This window comes from Myxocyprinus asiaticus, chromosome 3 (assembly GCF_019703515.2).
Source record: "Myxocyprinus asiaticus isolate MX2 ecotype Aquarium Trade chromosome 3, UBuf_Myxa_2, whole genome shotgun sequence".
Lineage (NCBI taxonomy): Eukaryota > Metazoa > Chordata > Actinopteri > Cypriniformes > Catostomidae > Myxocyprinus > Myxocyprinus asiaticus.
Window position 1 is genome coordinate 14,288,713 of NC_059346.1, and position 23,318 is coordinate 14,312,030.

Sequence of the window (23,318 nt, forward strand, 5' to 3'; positions counted from 1 at the left end):
ATCATCTGTCAATCAACTCGAGAACGCGAGTTGCTATACAAGCCGGGAAATAGCGTTTTATTAGTGTAATCTTAGATTAAGATGCACAATTTATGATTCCAGTGTTGTCAGATTTTACTGCTGATTAGAAAAAGGTCTTTGATCGCAATCTTAACCAACCGTTTTTGATAATTAGCGTTCCAAAAACAGCCGCCAGTGGACTGACTTGCTAGAAAGACTTTGGTTTTACTGATACAGATATATCACAAATAGTTCCGCTTTTTAAAAAAGAAAACCCAGTCTCCCTGCTTTCCTTAACCCTCTCGCTACATAACCATGGTTAAATTTAATTAGGTTTTTTAATATTAATATACTTTGCGAATTAAATAATACGACACTTACCTTTCTTATGGAAACGCAGATTGTTGCAGCAGAAATGTTCCGCCGGAGGGATTAAGAGGTTACACCGGTAATGGATAATGCTGCGGTGTCTGATTCTCTCTATATTTTACGTCTGTTTTTAATTTGTTCTCAAACGCTCAGGTAAGTCAAACCTTTGTCAAAGCACTAAATACTTTCTTTACCATTCGCCTGTAACCCGTTTATCCCGTGACAGTGTTTCCAGCTCGCTGAATGTTGCAGATATGTCAGTAGTTGCTAACAGGTTAGCTAGAATGATTGTTATTGTCACTGTGGTAGAGTTTATTCCGTTAGTGGCTGCATAGTGTTTTTTTATTTAAAATTCTACTAATGTAAATCTGACGTTAACTGACAATGTTGTCTATTTAGATTGCTTATATTCTGGTGCAATCACAATGATTCTACTGTCAGTTAAGAAAAGATTTTCTCTCTGCTTGGTGATCTGTTGCTTCAGTTAACGACATATTTTGTTGTTCTGCAGAATCCAATGGACCTCCAGGGAAAAAAGGTTAACACGTGTAAATTTGCGATAGCATTCATGTGACCTGTGGAAACAGGCATCTCAGTCACCACATTAGGGATTTAGGTAATAGTCAGTTTGTTATTGCTTAAGATTTTATTTGCTTGTTTTTGTTTTTTTGTTGCCAAATTTGCAGTGGTTTGAAACTAACATTTATTTCTGTATTGCATACCTAACTTCTGACTTCATATTTGCTCTCAGTGATGATGGTTATGTAGTAGTGATCTGCACGTTGCCTTGTAAGGAAGAAATCATTTGTTCCTGGTCATAACACTAATGTTTAACCCTCAGTTTGGAGTGGAAACATGTTCACCGCTACACAAATTTCTAAATCCCAGTTCCTGGATAAGGCCAGGCTGGCACGGGAGGAAAGGAAAGACCATAAAGAGAAAGAGAGAGCGGCCACCCAAATCCAGGCTCTGATCAGAAGATTCCTCTGTCGTTGTAGGCTGCAAAGAGAAATCAGGTTAGGGATGAACCATTTTTCTTTGCTGTGGTATAGACAGTTATGCCACCATGAGAAATGTGCCTGAAATACCATAGGTCTTTTCTGACTGTGTTAGCTGAAGAAATAAAATAAAAATAAAAATTAGGGATGCACCGATATGAACATTTTTGACCGATACTGATTTTAACAAACCGATAGGCCGATATTGATACAGATATTTTGCAACTTGCCTAATTTTGTCATCAGATCACTGTTTGACATATGGAATGCTTAAAAATGTACAAAGAGGTACAAAAGCTTCCCACTGTTGTAACAATGAATCATTTCTATTGAACATTTGATATGTTGAACACATGACGTAAAGAGAGCCACAGTGAAAGATAAATACAAGACAAAAAGGTAGAAAAAATGACTAAATATGATAACCTATTGAAAGATATTAAAAAGACTTATTTTGTCATTCTAAAACATTTTTGCACTTCTATTATTGCAGTTTAAAACGTAGCATTTTAAGGTTTAGTAATCGCACAAAGCGATATTTCAATTTCAATCTTAATTCAATAAATCATGCAGCATTATTGGATGTCATACCGATATCTCAGAAGTCAAAGTCTGCTGGTTTCAAAGCATTTTGAATGGTTTCCATCATCATGTAGCCTATAGGTTTTTTCTGCATTAACGTGGGAATGAGACAGAATAAAAATGTAATATTACATGTTCTTAGGAGTGCCAACCCTTTTAGATATTGTGGCTATTATTATTTTTGGATTGTGCATTTGAATTCAGAGTTTTTACAAAGTGTGTTACTAATTCATTCTAAATAAACCATTGTTTTTTTCATATCTGAGTTTTCATGCTTATTACCAATATGCTGATGGTTTTAATTTGGTCAATAATTGGCTGATACATATTGGCAGCCAATACATCATAATAAAAATAAATAAATACATAAAATGAGGGCTGAAAAAACACCCAAGTGTGCAGAATGCGTCCGTGTTGCATTGTGCACAAATAAACAAGAGGCAGCAGCTGAGTGAGAGATAATTGCTTCTCCCTTTCAGAGTTGTAACTTGACACCGCGTCTTTTAAAAGCGGTGAGATACATGGCAGCAGTCAAAGAGTCTGTGTAGTTCATGTTTATATACAAAACAATCCAGATGGGTCCCCTTTGGTGTTACACAAGGCCTGTCATCTGGACTTGAACTGCGTGCCAGTGGCCCCGCCCAAGGGTGCGATGACGCATGTTGAGGGATATGTAAATACAAATGAGCAATGTGTTGTGACGTCATTAACACAGAGATTTCAAAACAAGACGTTTCAGCAGGGTGGCAGCTATAAATGCTCTTTTTAGACTGGGGAGGAAGTTTTGAGTTCTGAAATTTACAGTATGTTTTTATTATACAGTTACCTCTTATATGTCTAAATATCAAGGAAAAATGTATTCTCCATTCCATGACCCCTTTAAGTAAGCCATTTGTAAATATTTTTCTTAAGTTTAATGTGTATCTGACATCATTTATTTAGTGCCATTTACAATTGTTGACTGAGAACTTATTTTCAGCATAGTGGCTTATATTGACATTATTAACTCTGTTTTAGGAAAGAGGTTGATGACTTCTTTGCAGTGAGTGATGCAGGTTCAACAAAAAGGAATGCACTATCCATCTTCAAAATTGCAAGGAAGTTGTTATTTATATTTTGCAAGGATGATAAGTTGGTGAGCATTACATGTTGTATAAAAACAATATTTGCACTCATTACTTTGAAAATTGTTCAAATTAATGAAGCTGTTGTTTTTTTCTACACAGAGGTTTGAGAAGCTGTGTAGAATCATAATAAGTAGCATGGAATTTGAGAATGAACCTAAAGTAAGTCGTTAACCAAGCAGTGTTTGACATTCTTAGGGTCTCTTACTGTATGCTACTTTAGATGTTGCATTGTTGTGACAGAATTTTGTTTTTCTAGGTATGGTATGTTTCCCTTGCCCTTTCAAAAGACCTCACCATCCCCTGGCTCAAACAGATCAAAGATGTGCTCTGTGTCTCCTGTGAATTTCTGAAAAAACTTAAGGTATTTCCTTGTAATAATTTTAGTGCTTCATGATCCGTTTGTTATCCGCTCATAAAAGTTCTGTACTGGCATATCTCTTCAATTTTGAGTCTGAATTAATGCTTATTTCCTGTTTTCTGTCTCTGTCTGCAGCCTGACATACTACAAGATAATAAATTGGTGACTCTGTACCTGACAATGCTGATAACCTTCACAGACACATCGACATGGAAAATCATCCGAGGCAAAGGTTTGGGTCACATATAATCAGTGCTGATGAGATGATTTACAGTCTAAAATACATAAAACCCTAGTTGAATTTCCTATATTTATTTTTTTTAAGGAGAGGCCCTCAAGCCTGCATTAAACAGAATATGTGAGAACATCATGGGACATCTCAATCAGAAGGGCTTCTACTCTGTACTTCAGGTATTGCTAATTCAAACCAGAATCTTGTCACTACCTGTCAGTGATTAATTTGAATACATTTTAAACCAATCTAACCTGATCTTAGAGCTTGAACTTCAAAATGTTCTATAACACCGTCTTTGTTGTTTGCAGATTCTGCTTACCAATGGACTGGCAAGATCCAGACCCTCCCTTTCCAAAGGAACCCTCACAGCCATTTTTACTCTGTCACTCAGGTAGGTTTCTATGGGAACCGTGTTTACTCTCTAAGACATCTTGTGATATGATTACATCAGTGGCTCATTTCTATGAAGTGGCAGATAATATTGATTATCTTTGTGGTCCTTGTGTGCTACAGGCCTGTTATTGCTGCACATTTCTCAGACAACCTGCTGAGGTCTTTCCTTCTCCACATCATGTCTGTTCCAGCATTTATCTCCCACCTTAACACACTCACTCCAGATGTAAGAAAATAAAAAACCCACACGATTTACAAGTATAACAAAATAGGGGCCTGGGTAGCTCATCGAGTAAAGACGCTGACCACCACTCCCGGGGTCATGTGATCAAATCCAGGGTGTGCTGAGTGACTCCAGCCAGGTCTCCTAAGCAACCATATTGGCCCAGTTGCTAGGGAGGGTAGAGTCACATGGGGTAACCTCCTTGTGGTCGCTATAATGTGGTTCTCGCTCTCGGTGGGGTGTGTGGCGAGTTGTGTGTGGATGCCGCAGAGAATAGCATGAAGTCTCCACGGTAACCCGCTCAACAAGCCACGTGATAAGATGTGCGGATTGATGGTCTCAAATGCGGAGGCAACTGGGATTTGTCCTCCGCCAGCTGAATTGAGGCAAGTCACTACGCCACCACGAGGACCTAGAGTGCATTGGGCATTCCAAATTGTGGAGGAAAGGGGAGAAAAATAAAGTATAACAAAATCACACACTTGCAAGCAAATCTTAAAATCAACATGAAATTTAGTGTTTTTGAGCATGATGCAGATACATTGTAATACAGCCTTTTTAAATCTTGACCATTTTGTTTCATGCAATATTCTGTTTCAATCGAAATGTTAAATTATTGAAGAAAATTGGGTTTTGAATGCTGTTTTGACTTTTAAAAACAGTGTTCTCTGACATGCAACAAAAGAAAGGGATTTACCTATCTTAATGTTTGCTTTGTGCAGTGTATGGTCACTATCCAGACTCATGACCTCTTTCGCAAGTTTGTCTTATTTCTGAGCCGAGAGGAGCAGTGTTTGGATATTTGTGTCTGCCTAGAGGGAAGCCACACTCTCTGTTTATTGGGTAAGCATGTGTGCTTTATTAACAAAAACCTCAATGTAAAAGTAAAACAAAGTATGTATTAGATTTGAAGAGCAATGGTGAAAAGATCTTAAAGGACATAAATGCAGCATAAAAGTAGTCCACATGACTCCAGTGGTTTAATCAACGTCTTCTGAAGCGATCCAATCGAATTTGGGTGAGAACAGACCAAAATGTAACTCCTTTTTCACTGTACATCTCCGTTGCAGTCTCTAGGCACTATCAGGATTTGTAATTGAGCTTTAAATCATGATCTCCAAGGAGACTTCTGTTGTCAAGATTTATAATGAAAAGGGTGGAAAAGAGTTGCATTTTGGTCTGTTCTCACCCAAAACTCACTGGATCGCTTCTGAAGACATGGATAAAAACACTGGAGTCATATGGATTACTTTTATGCTGTGTTTATGTGCATCTGGAATGGCATGAGGATGAGTATACAATGAGAGAAGTTTCATTTTTGGGTGAACTTTTCCTCTAAGAATAATTTCTTAGCATATATTTGAACTGTTGGAATCTTTTTCATAGATTGTTTTGGTTGTGACTCCTAGATCACTTATCTCATAATCAATCTTTTGTTTTGTTTCCAGGTAACCTTATTCAGCTGGGATACTTTAATGTAAAAGTTCTAGAGCTGGAAGCCAGTCACTTTGTCAAGGATCTGACAGATATGTTGTCATACTGTCAGAGATATGTTTCTCAGAAGAAATCCAACCTCACACACTGGCACCCAGTGTTGGGCTGGTTCTCACAGACTGTTGATTATGGGTATGTTTATCTAATGTTGACAAAATACAGCAGGTGACACTGCCTGTATTTGTATCTTGTGGTATTCATTGCTGTCTCTCTCTCTCTCTTTGTCTCTCTCTCTCGCTGTCTCTCCAGGCTTAATGAGTCTATGCCGTTGGTAACGAAGCAGTTACAGTGTCTGTGGGGAGTACCTGTGATCTGCACTCTCTTCTGTGATGTTCTCTGCAAAAAGCTTGAGACTCAAGAACCCATCCCAATGCCCCCTCCTCAGCCATCTACACTACAGAATAACCTGCCTGTCAAAAGTGAGACTTTTTCACTCTATTACATTCTTGCAAGTGCAATAGTTTTCTTATTATTGGGCCCATAAGACAGTTTGGTATATCTTTACACATGGACGCCTTTGTGGTTAACCTCCTGGGTTAAAAAATTCTGTAGTCATTTAGTCATTGTTAGTGACATGAGGGTGAGTACAGAGAACAGATTTTCCATTTTTGGGTGAACTATCCCTTTAAACTGTCTGTGTGATTAGATCTCTTCAAGCGGGCATTCCAGAAGTCTGCTTCTGTGCGGAACATCCTGAAACCGATCGGGGGGAAGCGGGTTGACTCGGCTGAGGTCCAGAAGGTGTGCAGTATTTGTGTGCTGTATCAGACGGCCCTCACCACACTCACACAGATCCGCCTCCAGATCCTCACAGGTAAATGCTTTTAAAATTAAATCAATATAAATGGATTTTCACATATCTATGAATGCTCATTTAGGCAGGTGAATACTTAATTAACTTTTTATCTCTTAGTATATTGTATTTTGGTTCATCTGTGGCTTAGTAGTACTCTTGACACTTTGCGTTTCTGTTCCAGTTTCCCCCAGTTATCCCCATCATTCCTGTCTTCCCTGTATTGTGCCTTTCAATAAAAGTGGCCAAAACTAGTTTTAAGTATTGTATTTCCTAAAATAATTTATGATTTCATAATTAAACTCTGTTTCCAGGACTGACGTATCTTGATGAGCTGTTGCCTAAGCTATGGGCGTTTATCTGTGAGCTTGGCCCTCAGGGTGGGCTCAGACTCTTCCTGGAGTGTCTCAATAATGACACTGAGGAGTCCAAACAGCTCTTGGCCATGCTCATGCTCTTCTGTGACTGCTCCAGACATCTCATCACGTAAGTGTTGTCTAAACACTGTACATAAGTCACACAGTATAATGTCAACCTCCTTCCTTATGAGACATGTATAATTGAGCTAATACATATACGCTTGCACCTGTCTTTGATATCAGTGAATATGTGTGTTTCATTTTTTATTTCTTACAGGATTCTTGATGACATTGAGGTCTATGAGGAACAGATTTCTTTTAAAATGGAAGAGCTTGTCACCATCTCCTCGTTTCTCAACACATTTGTATACAAAATGGTCTGGGATGGTATTTTAGGTGAACAAACTTTTGTTAGCCCATACCCAATGAATGCTTAAAGGAATAGTTCATCCAAAAATTAAAATTCTTTCATCATTTACTTGCCCTCATGCCATCCCAGATGTGTATGACTTTTTTTCTTCTGCTGAACACAAACAAAGACTTTTAGAAGAATATCTCAGCTCTGTAGGTCCATACAATGCAAGTGAATAGGGAGCAAAACCTTGGAGCTCCAAAAAGCACAAACGCAGCATATAAGTAATTCATATTACTCTAGTGGTTTAATCCATGTCTTCTAAAGTGATTCAGTTGGTTTTGTGTGTGACCAGACCAAAATATATCTAGTTTTTCACAATAAATCTTGACATCAGCAGTCTCCTTGGCGATCATGATTTCATGCTCGATTACACTCCCTAACACCATCTAGTGCTCAGGGCAAGCGTTAAGCAGTAGGAAGTGTAATCAAGCTTGAAATCATTATTGTATCTAGAGTCTGCAATGGCAAGATGTACAGTGAAAAAGGAGTTATATTTCGGTCTGTTGACACCCAAACTTATTTCGCTTCTAAAGACAAAGATTTAACCACTGGAGTGGTATGAATTACTTTTATGCTGCCTTTATGTTTTTTTTGGAGCTTCTGAAAAGTTCAAAGTTCTGGTCACCATTCACTTGCATTGTATGGACCTACAGAGCTGAAATATTCTTCTAAAAATCTTAATTTGTGTTCTGCAGAAGAAATACATTCATACACATCTGGGATGGCATGAGGTAAATGATGAGAGAATTTTCATTTTTGGGTGAGCTATTCTTTTAAACATTTACATAGAGAGACTATGGTAATGCTTGGAACAGTTGTTTATCTACAGTCATTTGTAGTAGTTGCACAATATGCAGTTAGATAATATGTATATGTGCTTAATGTACCTTTTTTTTTTTTTCTTTTTTTTTTTTATGTGGTCATTAATTTGCAGAGAATGCCAAAGGGGAGAAGTTGGATCTGTTCCACAGTGTTCACGGCTGGCTGATGGTTCTGTATGAGCGGGATTGTCGTAGGAGATTCACTCCTGACGATCTCTGGCTCCGCAAGTGTGTCAGCCTCAGATATCACTGAGACAAACATTCAAAATGAAACTCTTGTTTTTGCTGTAGAGTCTCGGTTAAGGTAATCCCAAAGAACATAATGTCTCAAAACATTTGCCTGTGTGTCTTATACAGAGACCTGAAGCCCAGTCTGTTGTTCCAAGAGCTGGAGAAAGGCAAAAGGAGAGCACAGCTGCTACTTCAGTACATTCCTCATGTCATCCCACACAAAAACGTGAGTTAAACTCAGATGAGGGCATTTATTTCACACAAGACAAGATACTTAATTTAACCCAGGTTCTTCAGTAGATCATCTTAACCAAAGTGCCCAAAAGATTCAGTCTCCATTGTTTATATCAATCCTTTACATTAATGAATCTGTCTTTGTTGATATGCATTGGGTGTGATGCTTTCTCTTGTCACAGAGGGTACTGCTGTTCCGGAACATTGTTACAAAAGAGAAAGAGACTTTAGGATTGGTGGAGACAAGTTCCGCCTCTCCCCATGTAACTCACATAACCATTCGTCGATCACGGATGTTGGAGGTAATGGCTGCTTCATAAAATCCAATACTGACACAGTAAATATTCCAGAGGATAGTAATGACTGCATGCAGTGTATAAAGCCACCTGTTAAGATTATTGCAATGGCATTTAACTTGGTAAATGTCTCTGTTCCTCACTCCCTGTAGGATGGTTATGATCAACTGCGACGTCTGCCTGTAAACTCCATTAAGGGAGTGATCCGAGTGAAGTTTGTGAATGATTTAGGGGTGGATGAGGCTGGAATTGACCAGGATGGTGTATTTAAAGAGTTCTTAGAGGAGATTATCAAGAAGGTTTTCAACCCAGCACTGAACCTCTTTAAGGTATACGCCATTTTCTCTTAGTCGAAAGGGTCATACAGTAGTTATAATGCATTTAATTCTGGGAGCAGTTCACCTAAACAAATTCCTTGTTAGACCAATAAACTTGAACTTTTACCTTCTCTATTTTTTTCTTTCTCTGTTTCAGACCACCAGTGGGAATGAGAGATTATACCCTTCCCCAACCTCAAGCATCCATGAGAATCACCTGCAGCTCTATGAGTTTGTTGGAAAGATGCTAGGAAAAGCGATGTATGAAGGCATCGTAGTGGATGTGCCGTTCGCCTCCTTTTTCCTCAGTCAGGTCCTGGGTCATCATCACAGCACCTTTTACAGCTCTATAGACGAGCTGCCCTCTCTTGACTCTGAGTTCTACAAGAACCTCACCTCCATCAAGGTTGGTGCCAAATGGGAATTTAATACCACAATTATTAACTTCAATAGATCTGAACTATCCTATCATCTCTCTGATTGTTTAGCCAAGGCCATGCCCAGTGTAACATTTGATTCCATATTGAGCTCTCCAATGAGGCATGGATGCTTTTCGGTTATATATCTTCATGTTCCTTCTAGGTATGGTTTCTGAGTACTGCAGACCTTACTGATTTCCATGCTTGCTTAACCCTTTAAGCTCGTTCTGATGAGGAAAAAAACATTTAAAAATGCAGTCTTGACCAACACAAAGAGGGTATCGTTTTAAAGTTTAGAAGCTGTACTTTACAGTGCATGTAGGCATTATGACCAAAACTGAACAAGTGCTTTGAAATTTGCAGACAAATCAGAAGTGTTCCTTTTTTGATAATGTATTAAGATTTCTGCACTGCACATGTTATTGTAATCGGTAAAAACATCTAACTGATCAAATAGCCATGTGCCATATGTTGTTGGAAAGTGCTCAAAGAGTAGAATACAACCAGCTTATTTGTTTTACTCTCATACAAAAATATAGTGAGTAATAGCTAAGTACATGTCTTTGACATACATGTTACATGTAAACAGGTGTTGCTTAAAGCCGCGTTTTCGCTTATAACTTCACGTAATACAAACAACGTCACATAATATTACTTAAAGGAGGGGATTCCTATTAAAACAAGCCCACATACAGCATAATTGAATGCATAGATCATTAGATAATCCACATGAAGCACAATGTGCAAACGGCATCTGGCTATCTGGCTAAAAAAAACGTTAGCTTCCCTGGATCAGATGACTTCATCGGAAATTATATAGTACGTTGTCTAGCGTCATGGAACAGTAAACCAATCGTATTAGGATTCGCTAAGATCGCTGCAACCAGAGGTGGAAGTAGTCCAAATATGGGCAGAGAGGATTGTTCACTCTAATTACATTTGGCCACAAGGAGATGGCGCCAAGTACATGACACAGCCTCAATGATGGCTCAAATGGCACAGAATGTTGATCTTGTTACTCATGCCTGCATGCTTTGGAGAGAGAGAGAGCATACCATTAGTTACTGTTGTATTTGCATGTGTAATTTAGTTCTTATGTACAATTATTGCTTTATTTGTTTGGAGAGGTTTTTAGACTCTTGGAGATGTTTTTGGACACTAGGATCAATTATTTTTGTAATGCTATAACCTTTGATTGCTTTGTTGTTTCAACACAAAATTTTACTTTGTTACTGGTGTTTTTTTGGAGCTACCTTATACTGTAAACAAAATGTCAAATCAGAAAAATAAGTGGTAGTTTATTTTTGGCTCAAGTTTTTTTGTTTTTGTTTTGTGTTTTTTTTGTTTTTTTTTTTGTTATTTTTTTGTGAGTTACTGAAACAGGACATCTTTAAAAACAACTTAAGACCTTAAAGTGTTAAGTATGCGATTGTACATCAGAGCATGTGCATGTGTAAAAAGTTCAATATACCTGGTGGAGTTTCAAAACTGCTGTGTTTCATAGACTCAGTAATGAAAATGGTTCTTGAATTTACAATATTTAGTTGATGGGGCCTGTTACAACCAGTGTTCCTGTCTAAACTTGGCTGTTATAATCTTCAGTTAATACACTCAGTAGTTGTGCCACTTACTGGCATTGACTTGTCCCTCCCTGTCTGTGATAAGCAGTGCTTTACACTCAATGAAGTGATGTTGAAATCTACACAACAGATGTGCAGTCTTTATGGCAAAAAAGCTTGTTTAGAACAGTGTGAAAATTCCAGCATATTAGCAAATTATGTGTTCTAACAAGATGATTCAATTAAGTTGGTCCTAGATCTGGGTTTATCTATAATAATTGGTGGTGCTTCACAAGGCAAGCATCACTATAAATATTGCCCAAATGTAGGAGAGATTTGGTGCAAAAAAAAGTATTAAAAGTATGCACATAATTCGTCCTGCTCCGTTTGTGCTACAGAGATTTTTGATACCTCAAATCATCTGCCATGTTGAGAAGAGGTTTGCTTATACTATGTGCAAATTGATCAGACTTGCAATTTTTGTCTGGCAGATGATAAAATAGTTGATGCTTTCATTGCATTTGTTAAGTGTTGTTTCGTAGTGCAAATATAGTATTGTCCATGACTGTGTGTTGATTGATGTTTCAGCGTTACGATGGGGATGTTAGTGACCTCGGTCTGACATTATCATATGATGAGGAGGTGATGGGGCAGGTAAATGTCATTTTATTATCTAAATCCAATTTCATTGATCTAATGACATACAGTTTCCCTCACTCTCTCATATGCTTGCTCCTCTCACTTTCTCTCTTCACAGTTAGTCTGTCATGAGCTTACTCCTGGAGGAAAGACCATGTCTGTCACTAATGAAAACAAGTGAGTCCATTCTTCTTCTCCAATCATGTGTAAACCAAATTTTCATGCCAAAATTGCCTCCTATTGTCATTCAATACAATACAAATAAATGTCATGATAAAAGAGCACATTCGAAGAGGAAGCAGTGTTTAAAAAAAAAAAAAATTCTGAAACAGGGAAGAGGAATTGGAACCCACAGGCAGATCTGTGAGGACTGCTTTTGTTTTCTTACAATTAGATTCACTCAAATATGCAAGCTTAAATAATTAGGTAAAACAGAAGAGTGTAATTCAAGAATTCCTTTGTTTTTAATCATTAGGATCAAAAAATGTCCTGGTTAGTTTTATGCTAGCTGTTATTCCAGCTAAAGACCCCGATATACTTCATACAAAATCGAAGAATTAATGGGTATGACTTCATTTATAACAAAATCTGGCCAAAAAGAAGGGGTTTTTGCATTAATTTCAGTGGTTTGTAACAGCTTTCCTGGGCGAACTTTTAGAAAAACTTCTAACTGGCTGCTAAACACCTTACAGTCATTGGTAGGTGTGACCTGAAACTCCATCTACTACTTTGTGTTCATTGTTCAGTCAGTATTAAACATGAATGCCCATATATTACTATAAATCATCATCGAGTGGTTAAAATAGCTTCTTTTACTGACCTCATGTGAATTCTACTATAGAATGAGGCATGAAGTCATTGATAACACATTTTTAAGGTTTTCATGTAGCGTCCTCATCTTAAATTCTCCTCTATAGGCCTCTCACATTGGTGTGGCAGGTGTCTGAATGTTTGCAAATAGAATAATGTTGCTCAGCTGTTTAGAAATTATTTTTACCCCTTAACGAAGAACAAAGAAGTATTTTAGAGCCTTAAATCTCTGCCCTCTCCACCCCCTCCAGGATCAGCTACATCCACTTGATGGCTCACTTCCGCATGCACACCCAGATCAAGGAGCAGACCGCCGCCTTCATTAGGGGTTTCCGCAGCATCATTAACCCAGAGTGGCTGCACATGTTTTCCACCCCTGAGGTCCAGAGACTCATCTCTGGAGACAATGCTGAGATAGACCTTGACGATCTCAAGTGAGTGATTATTTTATAAGATTGATATAGAATTTTGGTTTGGACCACAAAGATTCTAAGATAGACCAAAAGACAGACACAAGGATTTGCAGGCAGATAGGTGGACAGACACTTTATTGTTTCCCAATGAGAAATTTGTCATGTTCGATATTTCATAACACTTATGTTGCATATTCTTGTAATAGAGATAGGATGAATGTGGGTGTAGATTTGTAGATCATGATATGTATTTTATGGAACTGTCATGGAAGGGTTATTGTTACTGATGCATTTAATTTCCTGTGTCTGCCAGGAAGCACACTGTATACTACGGAGGTTTCCACAGTAGCCACAGAGTCATCCTTTGGCTGTGGGACATCCTCTCCAGTGACTTCACCCCTGAGGAGAGAGCCATGTTCCTGAAGGTAATACTCATCACATCTTACAGTGAAGCCTTTATTAGGATTATTTATGGGTTTATCGAAGTTTATAAAGGGTCTGTTTTCTTCTGCAGTTTGTCACCAGCTGTTCAAGACCTCCTCTGCTCGGTTTCGCCTACCTCAAACCCCCTTTCTCCATCCGCTGTGTGGAAGTGTCAGATGATCAGGTTAGACATCAGCTTTCATTCTTAGAAGATCCAAACTTTGTTCTCAATGATCTCATGGCTTCAACTTGCTTGTCTGTGCTTGATTGTTGCTGTAGGATACGGGCGACACTTTAGGCAGTGTTCTGCGTGGCTTTTTCACCATTCGCAAGAAGGAGCCAGGTGGTCGTCTCCCAACGTCCTCTACTTGCTTCAACCTACTCAAGCTGCCCAACTACAGCAAGAAGAGCATCCTAAGAGACAAACTCCGCTACGCAATCAGCATGAATACAGGCTTTGAGCTTTCGTAACTGATAATATACCCTTGTGTTGTGGTTCATACCATATATACACACAGAAAATGTTACATACAGGAGTGGTGGCAGCGTAACGGTTAAAGTTCTGAAATGGCCGCACAAATATTGAAGATTCGGTCCCATGTTGGAGACACAACAACTGAAGTTACAGTGATTAAATTCTTGCTCCATAGGAATTGAGACCTTCAATAAGGGCACTTAAGAACTGTTCTATCAAAAAAGTATACTCTGTCTTGGCAAGCAAATGATGTAATCAACTTACTAATATACTGGAAATGCGCTGAACGTACTCTGTCACACACTTAGAGACTGACACTTTGAGGATTTCTACCACAGAAGTATATTCAAGTGTACTGACGTTTACTTACAAAGAACATATATGCATACAGTCACATCTTAGTCTCTGATTTTTACGTTTTGAACCATTTGAAGATCCCTGTATTTAGTGTCATAATAAAATACGTTCTTCTCAGTATTTAAAGCCAAAAGAGGTCCAAACGCCTTATACAATCAGTTTTAAACCAGCTCAATGTAATGTTGTCAAGTCAGGCTCCTGACACCTTTATCAAAGAAACCTCTCTCATGGAGACTGAAAAAACCCAACTCCATGTGTGAATCCAAAATGGCTTCAAAACGGATGTTTATTGGTGTCCACTCGTTCAAGAAAACTTTGAAACCTCAGTGGACTCAGCTGTGGATGTACAGTGTAAGATCTGCAGAAACATTAAATTGTCTCTCAGGTCTGCATGTCTCACTCCCCTGGGAAGGGAACAAGAAAGCAATACTAATGCAATGCAAGCCATGCAACTCAAGACACAAAGGTAGGCTATGCCTACTCAGCAAATGCATTTAAACCCATAGTGTATATTGCTGAACTAGTAATGGACTTGAGACTTGAGGATAGAATGTTCCCAGCACTGTTCATCATCTTCTTTGAACTTTCTCTTTCTCATTGAATACACTACATCTTCTCGCAACAGACCTCGTCATCAGACTGTTACGTGCTAATGCATGCAGCCAGTGCCGCCCAGTGGTTTGGTGACATTTGCTGCTCATCAAAAGTCATTATTTTTCAGTATTCTGTACAAGAACAAAAGCAGAACAATTTTAATTTCATCCCCAAATGCTGACTTCATAAAATACTAATATAGGTGCTCAAAGCATTTATCTATTCCTTAAGTTAATTGCCATGTCTTGGTCTTAGTCTTTTTATTATTTAAGAAAAGAAGGGTAAAATAGTGGCGGGACACAGACTAAACCACTGAAACGGTTTTAATCCAGCTTTAAGGTAATTACAAAGTTAAGTTCATTATCATCTGCTCTTTCTGTCATCTCCCAGTAACTCTCTGCCCATCTTTTAGGTGTGTACTACTGGAATTAAGCCATACAGTGAAGATGACTAACTTTCAAACCACCTCTTGTGGGAACTTTTTCTAATAGAGTGAGTGTTGGAATGACTACCTTGGAAGTTCTGTTTCAGTGGGCTCAATGGAGTCTCATGAAATGTTATTCCATGTGGACAAAAAATTAGGATATCTCCCTTGCATGATGTCACTGGATGATTCAAACATGTGGTCCTGTTATTGATTTAGTATTACAGAATAAGAATGCAACTTATGCGCATCTTTCTCATTCTTTTGCTCCATGTGTATATCTCAGCACACATATGTCTTTTTTTTTCTTTCTTTTTTTCTTATTATTTGTGTGTGTGTCAAAGAGATCTACCAGGTTGAATCTCACAAAACCTGTCCAAAACCTATCTGAGACATTTTTCACCTCATTCAGAATAAAGAAAATTAAGCCTATTTTAGAAAATATTTTTTGTATTGTGATATTATTTCCATGACAATTAAGCACATTTCCCCGGCAAATACTCAATTACTGTAATGAAGGGCAAAAATGCCATTCTCATTACTGTAATGCCTAAAAAAAATATATATAGTATTTAAATGGTAAAGTAAAACTTAAATTGTTAATCATGGTAGTATTTGTATTTTTAAGTTTATAAAAAAAAAAAAAAAAAAGAATTGTGTTGATTTTTTTTTTTTTTTTTTTTTTTTTTTTTTTCACATTACACTAATGAGAATACTATTTTTTAACCCAGGTCTCTTAAAGGCTAAGTAAACTGCAGTAGTTATTTCAAAATGTTTATTGTATGCAAACCCTCTCCCTTTTGTATGTGGTATATGCAATATTATACAATGCTCCCACAAACATTATCTGTCTGTATTTCCCCAGTTGTCTCCACATTTGTTTTCATAAATTAAGGCATTAGAATACTCTATAATGCATAGAGACCTTTATAGATCTGTATGGAAAAACTGTGGCTTTAATCTCATGTAACATTTTTTGTTATGCATTGCTCAAAATATTAAGTTATTAATTTAATTTGTCCCTCCATATTGCACAAGGGCTTATAGACTGTATCCTATAGCTAAGTTTTGTATGTAAATAAACTGAAATGAACATTATATTTCCCTTTGAAAGGTGCATAAAGGGATAGTTCACCCAAAAATGAAAATTCTCTCACCATTTACACACCTTCATGCCATCCCAGATGTGTATGACTATCTTTCTTTTGCTGAACACAAAGGTTTTTAGAAAATATCTCTGCTCTGTAGGTCCATACAATGCAAGTGAATGGTGACCAGAACTTTGAAGGTCCAAAAAGCTCATAAAGGCAGCATAAAAGTAATCCATATGACTCCAGTGGTTCAATCCATATCTTCAGAAGTGATATGAAAGGTGTGGGTGAGAAACAGATCAATATTCAAGTCTTTTTTTTTTTTTTTAACAATAAATCTCCACTTTAACATTCTTCTTTAGTTTTTGGCGATTTGGATTCTCTGTGCATATCACCACCTTCTGGGCAGAGAGGAGAATTTATAGTAAAAAAAAAAAAAGACTGCAATATTGATCTGTTTCTCACCCACATCTATCATATCACTTCTGAAGACATGGATTTAACCACTGGAGTCGTGTGGATTACTTTTATGCTGCCTTTATGTGCTTTTTAGACGTTCAAAGTTCTGGCCACCATTCACTTGCATTGTATGGACCTACAGAGCTGAAATATTCTTCTAAAATCTCCATCTCCATATGTGTTCTCCAGAAGAAAGTAAGTTGTACACATGGGATGGCATGAGGGTGAGTAAATGATTAGAGAATTTTCATTTCTGGGTGAAATATACCTTTAAGGATTGTGGATGAGGAATGTTTTTGGTATAAGGATGTTAATGCAAAAATTTCCACTTTAGACCCAGAGTCTGATTACCATGATGTCACAAAATCTTGCTCCCTCTCCCTCATCATGTGATGATTTTAAAGAGTGATGCAACAACCTTTAAAGCATCCAGTCTCTTTGACTGATGAAGATGTGTCTTTGAATTTGGTTGCACTACATGAACTGCAGGTTGTTATATACACAGTATATTACAAAAGCAATGTCATTGTAAAGTTATCCATGTGTACAGTAATCAAAATGTAAACTCAAATGTCGATCAACCATATAAACATTTTAATATCCGTATCTAAAACTTGACTAAACAACAAAGAATGTGTGCAGTGTCATTTATTATCAGACTCTGTTAAGAATCTTGCCACGGGGTGATCATGTTGGCACTGTAAGATGTTTGCCCAAGTTTGCTGATGAATGTTGCCACTTCAGCTGCTGGAAGGAAATGATTTGATATTCTTATTGACTATAGCTGGTGTAATTGTCTGTCAACATTTTAAAGGAATAGTTCCACAAAAATGTCAATTCGGTCAGTATTTACTTATCCTCATATTGTTCCTCATGACTTTTTCTCGTCCTTGGAAAAGATGTTAGGCAAAATGTCACTTTTAAGCTCTCCTCCTTACTATTGAGTGGAATACAGGGACAAAATATATAAAATTGAGTTCTTAATGGAAATTAATGTCACATCACATGTTTTCAGTGAGTGAGTGTTCCAGGTAAAGCTGTTTATATAATACCCCCGTTCTCTTAAACTCTTTTGCAATGTTTTTCCGTACGGAGTTGCCTTTCAGATAGCTTTGCCTCAGTCTGCATGTGATCACTGCCAGAGGCTGAAGTTTCACTCACCCATGGTTCTCTGCTGGATGTGATATGCTGAAATTTGAGCTGTCTTTAAAACCAAAGATCCATGAGTCCCCCTCCAAGCCCTTCTCCAACCAGGTGGTTCAAAGCTCTTCTGAGGTAAGTATAACTTTGAGATGACTTTAAACACTTCTTACTGTATTTAAATGACAAGTGCTGTGTTTTTCATTGGGGCAAGATTCACAAAAAAGTTTGTAAGAATGTTCCATAAGTGCAATTCATGACAAACATTCATAAGAACATTCTTAAGAAGTCTTTGTGGGAATACAAAATATTCATAACTTCACAAAAAGCCCATAACTTAAGTTAGAAAGAAGAAGATAGTAGTTTTGTGAATCTGGCCCCTTTTGCTGAAATGTTAACATTCTCACCATTTAACAAATACTGTAGAAGAGTTTTGTTTAATGACAAATGGTTTCATATGCCCTGATTGGCTGTTTGTGTGGGCAGTGCTTGTTTACAGATCTAATTTGTGGCCTAGGCTTATATACGACTGGTCTTATGAGGTGTTTAGCATTTAACGAAGCTGCGTGACTATGAGTTGGGTGACGAAAACAAAAGCTTGTCATGTGTGTCAGATGAATGGCCGTTTAACATGCAGGAGGTAAACAATTTTGCACAAGGTCTACCTGCACTTAGGCTGCAGGAGAGGCTAAATTGGTCCTCCAGTGTTGAACTCAAGACTGATATGATTGCACTGATTAGGTAGAGACAGCACAGAACCAGATGGGGGCTCATGGATCTGGTTATGAATATTGATTAATATATTTTCTTGCAAGACAATAGCAGGAGACGTATGTCTGAAGAGTGGAGCAACAGTTTGCTCAGAAGTCCTGAAGATAGCCAGAGCTGCCTTCCAGGCTGGCCGGACAGTCCAGGACAGTTTCAGGCTGGCCCAGTTGGAGGCTTTGGTCCATATGCTCATGGAACATGAGTGCGACTTTGTGGATGCTCTCAGCAGGGATGTGCATAAGGTTGGGTATAAAGTACATAAGTTTTGTAAATACCTGTCAATGGAACTGATTATCAAATTATATAGTATAGGCTATCCCTTGTGAAAATGTACCATAGTGTTTATAGTATGGTTATAGTAACCATTTTAACTGTGGTAACAGATTAATTGTGGTATTTGTAGTTAGACCATAGTAACCACAGGTAAAACTACTGATTGCTCAATACCATGTTTAGATCAATGTAACCAAATTCTATGAAATAAACTATGGGGTTTGTCTAAGACAAATAGTAACCTAAACACATTAAGAATCTGTAACTACTACAACTGTCATAGTAGAGGTTCCCTAACTCTATTACTTTGGATGAATCTGCAACATTTCTGCCAATTTAACATTGTTGCAACAGTTAGTAGATTAACTCCATGGTAAATTTCTAGAAGGAATGCTAACACTGCATTGCTAATTATGTTGAAATATTGCCTGCTTGTGGTAGCTAAATCTAGAATCCTTTTTCATGCAGCCTCGCCTTGAAACTGTGATGTCAGAGCTGATAATAGTGAAAAATGAGGCTCTGCATGCCATCAGCAACTTGACGAAATGGATGGAACCCCAACGCATGGAACGCAACTGGGTATGAACTGAGAGAAGGACAAACAAAGACTGAAACAGAGAGACACAGGAGCAGCAGAAAACAGGGGGATAACATTTGTAGAATGTTTCATGTTGTTGCTTGGATTATGAATATACCAGACACCAGCCAAGAAACATGTTTACTCTCTCAGCCTCAAAGCCCCACATTGTGTTTTCTTCCAACTAGCCTAAGTTGCTTATGACAAAGGTCATAACTGGTGTTCCTTTCACATGCTTAACAACCTAGTATTTGCCTTTGTGAACGTTTGCCAAACAAATTATGATTGCTAACACTAACCCTAACTGGTGATTCTTTTGTTCTGCCTGCTTTTTTTAAGCTGTTTATGACATCATCCATTTTGCTCCACAGAAAAACAATCCATGTAGACGTAACATTATAACTGTGATCTTGCCAATTAAGATGTGATCCTGAATCTACATCTCATGTTGGTCCTCCTGGAACAAGATTCCTGTCAAACTGTCCTAACCCTATCCCTAACCCCAATTTCTAAACTTGACTCCGAACCTAAATTCTAAATCCTGCCTGTGACCCACACCCCTTGACTTAACCATGATCCCTACCTCTTACTAATTCCTATCCCCAACTCCTAACTTTCAACCCTAAACCCCTAGTTCCAACCTTGACCTCCATTTTAAACCCTTCCACTCACCCACCCTCTTATTTCTAACCTGGATCCTAACCTTACTAACCCTAACCCCTATTATTATCCCCATTCATTAATGTTCTACCCTAAGTTCTGGCCATAAGGGTTTGGTTAGGTTTAGGGTTGAAATCCTAACCCTCATCCTTACTCCTAACCTCAAAACCCAACCTGCAACCCTAAATCTTAATCTTTATCTTTATTCCAGCCCATTTAACTTGATCAAATTTACGACTCCAATTACTAATCCAGATCCTGATCCCGAAAAACACATGCTGCCTGTATTCTAACCCTAAAAACGAATTAGTTGGTAGGAATGTGATTCCAAGTCCAAAACATACGCTGGCCAAATCACAATAAGCAACCCGTCATGTATGTTGCATGAAGCAGTTTTGTTTGCCTTGTGCAAAAAATGGTTCTATTTATTGATTTGCACATTAAAATTGCTACCAGGCAATTTCCTTTACAATGTTAGGAATGTAATGATGGTATTCCTGCAAGGCTTTAGTTTTTCCTCATAACATTATTTTCATAATTGTTAGAGTTTTTAAGTTTATAGATGTTATTTTATTTTTATTTGCTACTGAGATGTTGACTGTGTCTGCTTTTAATCAGGCTACAGCATTTGATGAATGTTTGGTGGTTAATGAGCCGCTGGGTGTGGTATTGATTATTGGAAACTGAACCAGCCCTCTTTAACTTTAACATACCTCTAGTGGGTGCCATTGCAGCTGGTAAATATGGTTCAGAGTTCATTTCTGTGCTTGGTCTTTGTGGGTGATATCAGTTTTATCACTATATTACTATTAATGAGTTTATTTTTTAGGTAACTGTGTGATTATCAACCCATCAGAAACCTGCACTCATACAGCTGAGCTATTGCAAAGACTAATACCAGCTTACCTGGACAATGTGAGTTAAACAGCATTTCTAGAACATGGCTCAAATCACTCAGAAGTGTCCGTTTATGAACATCCTGGTATTTTCTAAAGCTCTATACTTCATTTTTCAGGAGTGTTTCCACTCTGTTGTAGCAGCAACAAATGAAATTCCAGAAATGGTCAACCTCAAATTTGACAAATATTTTTACATGAATTGTCCCATTGAATTAAATGGGTCAATTTACACTCACTGTAAATGCACATAAAAGCACTTTATTAGGTAATCCTGTACACCTACTTATTCATGCAATTATCTAATGAGCCAATCATGTGGCAGCAGTGCAATATATAAAATCACGCAGATACAGGGCAAGAGCTTCAGTTAATGTTCACATCAACCATCAGAATGGGGAAAAAATGTGATCTCCGTGATTTCGACTGTGGCATGATTGTTGGTGCCAGACGGGTTGGTTTGAGTATTTCTGTAACTGCTGATCTCCTGTGATTTTCACGCACAACAGTCAAAATGGTGCCAAAAACATCCAGTTAGCAGCAGTTCTGCAGATAAAAATGCCTTGATGATGAGAGAGGTCAGCAGAGAATGGCCAAACTGGTTCGAGCTGACCGAAAGTCTACGGTAACTCAGATAACCACCCTGTACAATTGTTGTGAGAAGAATAGTTGGTGCTGTTTTTGGCGGCACAAGGGGGACCTACACAATATTAGGCAGGTGGTTTTAATGTTGTGGCTGATTGGTGTATATATAAAAAGTGGCTGGTAAAATTGGGCATTCACCCACCACTGTGGCTGGTGGCCAAAAATGTTAATTTCATACCCTTTCTGGAACCACAGAATAGCATCAACACAACAGAATGCACAACACGTCGAACCTTGAGGAGGATGGGCTACAAAAGCAGAAGACCACATTGGGCACTTAGGACCATAGTGTTCCTAATAAAGTTCTCAGTGAGTGTATGTAAGAATGAATTCATGAATGAGCTACACACAAATTCTGCTCGTTTCATGAATAGGGCCCAGTATCTACAATAGCTTCTCAGTTGACAATAGCACACACTTTCTTGCTCTTTTTTTTTATGCTCCAAAGTTGATTTGTAAGATAATGAATGAAACATTCAGCGGGAGTTTTTGCTCGAATGATAGCGTCTTACGGAGTCTGATTGTGGGGATGCCATTTGGAGGAGTTGGTAAGGCACTCTTTTGACATTTTATTACAAATTGTTACAATCAAGAAAATTATACAGTGAAAAATCTATGCTATAAAATATCATCGTCAAAATATCATTGACCCTATTTTGCCTCAAGTTAAATCTAGTAAACACTGGAGTTTTCATTGACAGGTGACAGTGGAATGGGCTCCTATCACGGTCGCTACAGTTATGATGCTTTCTCTCATAAGAAGTCCTGCCTACTGCGCACCACCCGGATTGAGTGCATGACATACTTGTGTCACCCACCTTATGAGGACTGCAACCTGTCCCTGGTCACCCTGGCCAGCTCTGCGAATCTGAGGAGCCAGGGCTGGTGCACTATACTGTAAAAAGTGGCCAGAGGCACAGCTGCAGTGAGAACACACATGAAATGAGCATGGCTCACAGCCTCACACTGCTTAACTTTATTGGGAATCCTCAGGACTGGTCAGAAAATTAAAAAATAAAGCCAACAGAGTTACCGTTATTGTATTATACCCTCACTCTAGTACCTCTAATAGAAAATTACATTTCACACTTTTTAAACTTATTTGGGAATATTTCTTGAGCTTTTACTGTAAAATCCAAAGTTGCATTCAGCTATTAGCAATTCTCCAGTTCATGGGACACTCCTTGTTGACACTGAACCTGTTACTGTTACCGTTCGAGAACCATAAGACTACTACCACCCCTGTGTAACCTTATGTATTATGAGCCAACTGCTCCTATGCTTAGGATTAAAGTGTTTAGGTTATTGTTATTTAATTACAATACAATGAAATTACAACCCTCAAACTTATACAACAAGGGTTATTATTAAACTGTATACACATTTATTGTAAAGCCAATAGAATTATGCTCTGATCAAAACCTGACTCAAATTCATAAGAAAATAAATTA

General features: G+C 38.0%; 2 protein-coding genes across 2 annotated transcripts; both read left to right on the forward strand.

Annotated features, from left to right (window-relative positions):
- Positions 1-247: 247 nt before the first annotated feature.
- On the forward strand, positions 248-16,593 carry LOC127418508 (ubiquitin-protein ligase E3B-like). The gene is made up of 27 exons (XM_051659101.1): positions 248-522; positions 881-985; positions 1,211-1,385; positions 2,967-3,084; positions 3,176-3,235; positions 3,333-3,437; positions 3,570-3,666; positions 3,760-3,845; positions 3,978-4,060; positions 4,183-4,288; positions 5,008-5,128; positions 5,734-5,911; positions 6,029-6,198; positions 6,426-6,593; positions 6,887-7,058; positions 7,209-7,327; positions 8,281-8,395; positions 8,525-8,624; positions 8,815-8,934; positions 9,081-9,257; positions 9,403-9,651; positions 11,812-11,877; positions 11,981-12,039; positions 12,924-13,106; positions 13,399-13,510; positions 13,600-13,692; positions 13,788-16,593. Exons 3-27 carry the CDS (start codon positions 1,225-1,227, stop codon positions 13,977-13,979), a joined length of 3,210 nt encoding a protein of 1,069 aa, XP_051515061.1. The 5' UTR covers positions 248-522; positions 881-985; positions 1,211-1,224; the 3' UTR covers positions 13,980-16,593.
- A 1,452-nt stretch (positions 16,594-18,045) lies between these two features.
- On the forward strand, positions 18,046-22,768 carry LOC127417034 (aldehyde dehydrogenase family 3 member B1-like). The gene is given in 8 exon segments (XM_051656725.1): positions 18,046-18,183; positions 18,864-19,058; positions 19,558-19,668; positions 20,945-21,030; positions 21,032-21,063; positions 21,156-21,241; positions 21,342-21,462; positions 22,569-22,768. Coding segments are annotated over 8 exon segments (921 nt in total). The 5' UTR covers positions 18,046-18,093.
- Positions 22,769-23,318: the final 550 nt, after the last annotated feature.